This window comes from Mastigoproctus giganteus, chromosome 1 (assembly GCF_048544385.1).
Source record: "Mastigoproctus giganteus isolate SK-2022 chromosome 1, ASM4854438v1, whole genome shotgun sequence".
Lineage (NCBI taxonomy): Eukaryota > Metazoa > Arthropoda > Arachnida > Uropygi > Thelyphonidae > Mastigoproctus > Mastigoproctus giganteus.
In genome coordinates, this window is record NC_143575.1 from 84,272,138 (window position 1) to 84,278,532 (window position 6,395).

At 39.4% G+C, this 6,395-nt stretch overlaps 1 protein-coding gene across 1 annotated transcript; it reads left to right on the plus strand.

Moving 5' to 3' along the window:
* The first annotated feature begins 835 nt into the window (after positions 1-835).
* Positions 836-3,848, plus strand: LOC150090951 (uncharacterized). The gene is made up of 3 exons (XM_090380819.1): positions 836-908; positions 1,031-1,289; positions 3,543-3,848. The coding sequence occupies exons 1-3, from the start codon at positions 900-902 to the stop codon at positions 3,674-3,676; spliced, it is 402 nt and encodes a 133-aa protein (XP_090236945.1). The 5' UTR covers positions 836-899; the 3' UTR covers positions 3,677-3,848.
* Positions 3,849-6,395: the final 2,547 nt, after the last annotated feature.

A 6,395-nucleotide genomic window follows, 5' to 3' on the forward strand; every position in this document is an offset into this window, starting at 1 on the left:
CTATTCAATTACATTAAAAGATGCAGAAAAAAGGTAAGCAAACTCTAGTCATTGTTATGAGAGCATCTCTGTTCAGGGGGAGGTTCCTAAAGAATAGAGATATGCAAATGTCGTCCTATGCACAAAATCAGGGAGAATCAAAGGCTATTTAGCAATTGCTCACCTGTAAACTTCACTTCTATTCCAGGGAAAATAATAGTTAGCTGTTAGAGAAGTGCAGGATCACAAGTGGGTAGTTTTGAATAAATTTAAGGGAATTGGTAAATTATTAGATGAGATGATCAAATAATATGGATAGATTTTTTTCTTGGCTGATGCTGTGCTGTATAAGCTTGCTTCTAATACTTGCCACCTAATGCTAATAACGATTAAACTTTGGGAAACTTGACTATGAAGAGCACCAATACAATAAATCGGACAGCTGAGTACGTTCTTTCTTTGACTCGATAGAAAGGGTGTTTTTTACTAAAGTCACTCAAAGTGTAATAGAATATGTGAACTGTTGAAGTCTAGAACAGCGTATATGTGCTGCTCCAAAATGAAAACAGGATGTACTTTCCACGGAAACATTCATTACAAAATAATACGTCCCGGTGCCATCTGAATCAGCACCTGAAAATTAGTTCAAGGCTGGGGTCTTCATGGCCGATAAGATAGACCACATCAGTAGAGTTGTTTACAATTTGTATGTAAGGGTTCTTTCAGAGTATTGGATCCCTATTAAGTAACAGTTATCCGATTGGGTACAACTTCGCGTGACATTTTTTTTTTTAAATGTATGGATGACTCATCACTTGTTTACAATTGAGTCAAAATTGTGTATAAAAGAAGTTAACCCACGCCCGGATTCAGAACACCTCAGACCCTGCCTTACTTGTATCCAAACTTGCCTGTTAACGATGGAAAAGGTATGTGTTTTACGGTTGATATCGTTAGAAATTGACTTGTTAAAGGTTGAATTTAGGTGGTTAAATTTGTCAAGTTGTTTTTGCTAAAGCTCCGTGTCTTTTACTCTATCTTTTCGGTATAGGTTTTACTTACCTCATTCTTCTTCGCTATCTTTGCCACGTCGAGCTTCATCGAGGGACAAAACTATCGGTGTCCCAATTACTGTCGACCAGTGGATCAGACACTTTGTACCCGGATGGGATGGCAATATGTGTCACAGCAGCAACAACAACAACAACAGCAGCAGCCCCAGCAACAACAACAACAGCAGCAGCAAAACAACAGAGAGACCAACAACAGTTGCTCTCGTCAGTGCTGTCCAGTGTGCTATAGACGCGTTGGTAAGTGGTAAGAGACGATGTCTCTTGTGTTTTCCGTAGCAACGTTGAAATATTTGAACACTAACTAAGAAATGACAAAACTGTTGTAAAATTTTTACTGAGGTGATAGCTGTAACTTTCCAATAGTACGAGATTTAATCTTTATTGCTATATTTTTATTATTTCGGCATCCATGGGCAGCCCGTGGAATAGATTTGTCCGGCTAAAGGGTGTACATTACAAAGTGATTAGAATACAAGCATCTACAATTACATAGGTATTGACATTTGCGTGTGTACAGTTGGGTTGTCATCCATGGCAGCTTACTTGGCATGATATGTCGCTGTTTACCGCTGTTTAGATCGTTTGGTGGGATCTAAGTTCAATGTCCGCTCAAAATTGGCTGAATTTCTGAAGTCCTCTTCAATCGAGGCTGTAGTTGGCAATCACAGGCGGATGCAATAGGGTTCTCCCGTAAGTTATTGCGGCTTTTCAGCCCACAGAACGGCCCGTGAACTCTCTGCTACAGACACATGTATACAATGATATGAGCTTATTGCTCGGGTGCTGTTAAAATAGTTTTTTAAACAGTTGGCTTAATTAGCATTATGAAGTTCGCTTGCAATGGAAATTTTAATCTAAAAGAACCAAATGCACGGGAATGAAGGTGTGGAGTAAGGCGGGCTGAGTACCATTTCATCAATAGGTCGGAGTCGTTTCCACGCTATTGATAAAGCACAAAAGATCTTAGGCTGTGCAAGACTGTGCCCCCATTCACTTTTTCTTCAGGTGATCTTGCTAAAAGAAGTTCGTTTTTAAGGTTGAGAAATTTAAATTTATTTTCTAAACTTTGCTGATATTACAAATGAAAACTTGTTCGATTTCGTTTTATAAGCTTGAGAGATACTTAATTGATGGAGACGGTTGATTATAAGGTTGTTTCCATCTTAATGTTGATCGTTGGACAAGATCAGTTTATCACACGGGTGTGTTTATGTAATGGTGGAGAAATGAAAATATTCGTTGTAACGTAGCCGGAATTAAACTGTTTAGAATTAGTGGGTGTTATTTGAAAGTTTAAACCGAATTTCAGAAATACCAGCTGAACTTGAGAGAAATTAGGCTCAACTGGTATTGTTAAAAGTGGTCTACTATAATAATTTAAGCTACTTCTAGTTCGCTAAGTGACCATTTATTTTCTTTTAAATTTTATTCAGGTAACAGGTAAGAGCCAGTATATTACACTTCGCGTATTTGCGAAAGTGGCACAGAGAATTCCGTTTGGCAGGGAATCGTGCGATGATGCAGATCGCTCTGGACGACCCTCCACCCTCAGCACTCAGGAAAACATCAACCATCATTACCTAGTGATGCAAGGGAGATAAATGACTTGTGTGTAGCTGGGGCTGTAGGCTTTTCAATCGGCAGTGTCGATTCCATCCTGACGAAATATTTGAAGATTGAATGGTCAGTGCTCGATGGATCCCACTAATGCTTATAGATGAGCAAAAGGCATGCCGTAAATGAATGTGCATCACCAACTTGAATATGCTTCGTGAGGATCTATGAAATTTTTGGTCCGGGATTGTTACAATAGATGAAACTTGGATTCTTCATCACTTTAACCTAGAGATTGAAAACAAAATTATGTGGAAGCATCCATATTCTGCGCCTTACATGTTGCTCTATCTCGTGGCAAAGTGATGGTATCAATTTTTTAGGATGCAAAAGGCATGTTTCGCTACTAGGAAAAGGGGACCACTATCACGGGTACATATTACGGCAACTTTGTGAAGCCATAAAGGAAAAGTAGCGTAGAAGACTGTTAAAAGGTGTCTTTTTCCTTGACAATGCACTTAGTCAAATCTCTCAGACTGTAGGATTTCATTTGCTTCGGCATCCGCTGTTATTCATGAAATTTCCCAGATCTTATCTCCAGTGACCCCAAAGTAAGGATAACATTCGTAGGAAGAGATATGCCTCCGATTCTGAGGTGGTCGCAGCTATGGGGTGTGTGGTTGGAGGACCAACATAAAGGTTAACAATTTAGGCGATCGGGGTTCATACATATTTCAAGTCCTCGCGAACACATATCTACAGCCCTGTATAACTTTCATTACTGATTAGCTAGCTTCCGTATTGACAGAAAACAAATTTTTGCAATTTTTTTTAAACTTTGCTTTTTTTTGCCAAAGATTCTTTCATTTTCTCATTATTTGTTAAACATCGTTCAGAGAAATGATTTATGAATTTAATTATTCTTTTTCTTTCAAGGAATAGGCGAGCAGTGTAATGGCACCCTTTGTGATACAACTTCTGGCTACGTGATAGTGTGCGATGACAATTCTTATTGTGATCACTCCAGGGACACCTGCATCCAATTACAGGGAAATCAGAGATCCCAATAAAACCAGAGGAGTTGGGGAAAATAACCGTCAACGCTGTAAACTGATTCATGAAATTTCGCACTGTTTTCTATTTCTGCATGCTTCTAATCATTATATAAGAGAATGTATGTTAGAGCTAAATTTAAGCCTAACACCGCACATGTAAAGAGATCACCATGTATCCATTGCTTTATTAAATTCATTGTTTTCTCCTTTTTCATGGCCTTTTTTTTAGTTTGGATGTGATTTAAATCACTCAATATCAGTATGTTCATTATTAACCAGGACCATTGGCAGAGTTACGCGTCTGGAAAATACCCTTTGTAAACAAGAGCTGAGTCACTCATACAAATTAGCGTTTATAAAAATACAGTGAGTGAATTCTTTGCTTGACTACAACTTGCCTTCTCTTGCGACTTGCTTTTTTTTTAAGTGAACTGTTCCATTTCTTGATGCGCAAAACAGCAAAATAATTCGACCATTGCCACACTTCTTACCATGAGCAGAAACAGTACGATAGTCAGGAAAGAAAAGCAGCTTTTCTTTCATTAATTAATGCAACTAACCCAAACGGCTTGGCCACTCCTAATATTATTTCTCCCTCCCGTGGAGAAGTCGATAACTTGTGGGGAAAAATCAACCCACAGGGCCTAAAAGAGCATAAAATGGTCTTCATGTCTATTACACCAATAGCTCTAATCCGCACAACGATGAAAAACACCATGAGAATTCTCACCCTAAAAGTATAAAAAAATGACTCCTTTTCCACAAGCAGTCCCAAACTTCTTAATACTTCGTTCATCGAGAACCCATCCTTTAAGCAAGCTTTCACCATTCTAGGAATGTACAAGTACTGAGGCAGGTGGAGATATTTCCCATGTTAAAAGGCAACAATAAGAGGATCATTTGATAGAAACATAACCGAAGACAATCATAACAGCTGTTAAAACAAACTACCTTTGCTATACTCTCGGTTATGGTGACTTTTCAGATACTGACCAACATCCCCAAGGGAGATACAACGGAATAGAATTTATTAATGGTCTCGGAGGAAGAAATGGTTCCAATTTTGTGACTAGCGAGTTGTACAGGCAAAACCTTTTCTGACTAGAAAAGAAGGTAACACAGAGCATCATATTTATCGTGACAAATTTGTCCGCATACCGATGTTCCTGTCAGGTGTTAATTTGACAGAAATGTCGATATTTGTAGGTGATGCAATTTGCCCTTGTTGTGGGTCTCATAATCAGAGCGTACTCACTTTCTCTGTCTGTCCAAACTGCAGGGGAAATTAGCCTACCTTCTCTGAAAAGAAACGCAACTTTCAAACTTTTACTTGACTTCTTTATGAAAAGACACCACTCCTCCGGATTGTGATTGATATCGATTTCTTAAAGTCCGATCAAAACAGTACAGGGACACTGATAGCGGGTAAAAACGTGCATAAGTGCCATGGCATTTTTATATGTGGAATACTTAAGTCAGATCCAGTAATTACCTCTTTTCTTGAGGTATCAGAGCTCTGCATTGGATTTAGTTACACCCAAGTCATCCAATTATTGCCAAATAAGGAAATGTTGCGATTTGTTGGGATAGTCTTCGAGGAAGGAACAGTGATTAACTCACTATAGAAACTTAATCTCGGGATGGGTATCGCACCATACACATTTCTTTTTTGAAGAAAGTTCTGGTGGTGAATAGCAGATGAAATGATCCCAGCATTTGATAATCCCGTGGAACCACATGGGTTCCGGCAGTAGCTATAAGTGGTAGTGCACTACAACTTTAATCAGGTAGCTTTAGAAAATGTGATTTTTTACGGCATCAGAATGTGATTAATAACGAATAATGTTATGTCCTTCATTTGCTGTTTGGAAAACCTCATTGTCAGATAAAGATACCCAGTGGGATTGAAATTTGTAGGAGGGGAAGAACTGTGATTCGATTTTTTCTGAACGGCTGTTTCTAACTTTCAATGGTGTGATGAAGATTTGCGTTTAATTGCATTACTTCTGTATTAAATGTCCTTCCTTCTGTTGAATTATGACTCTGGAATAAGTCGGAGTGAACATTTTCCGTACCTTGCGGAGGTGCTCCTTGTGGATGAAGCTGACAGCGAGCAGTGTAATCCAACATGCTTTTGTTCTTTCAGGGATTCTTGCCTTCGCGAGTAGTATAGGGGTTATAATCACGGGCTTCCTAACGTCTGAGTTAGAGTATTCCGCTCGGTGGTCATCGTGGAATTGTTGGTAGACAAAAATAGGAGTGTTGGCGTTTCATGAGTTCCGAGTTTCTACAGGTCGTAGCGCACGGCACACACTCCAGACTGATGTTGTCCAGGAACTTAGGCCGTGGGCGTTGGATCTTAGTGATGCTAATCTGGCGAGACCAGCAGCGTCACTGGAAGGTTTTCTCACCGCGTACAGGTTCCCACGCTGAGGAATAAGGTTCAAGGAATTTGATGACAAGAGATCAGAAATAGTTTATTTCGGGATCATAAATTTATTTCTGTGAGCGTTAGTTTAAGAATCTCTCAGGACACAGCATGCTACTTTTCACCAGTTAGGCGCACTAATGGCCCAGGTGGCCTTACACCGTTAAGTCCAAACAAACAGCCATTTGTGTGAGCACAAATCAAGCTTCGTTTCTACGCAACCAGAAAAGGCAAAGATACTGCTGCCCTCTCGTACAATCATTGGTAATTATGGAAGCCTGAAATTAGAAGAGCTTACATTAGCAT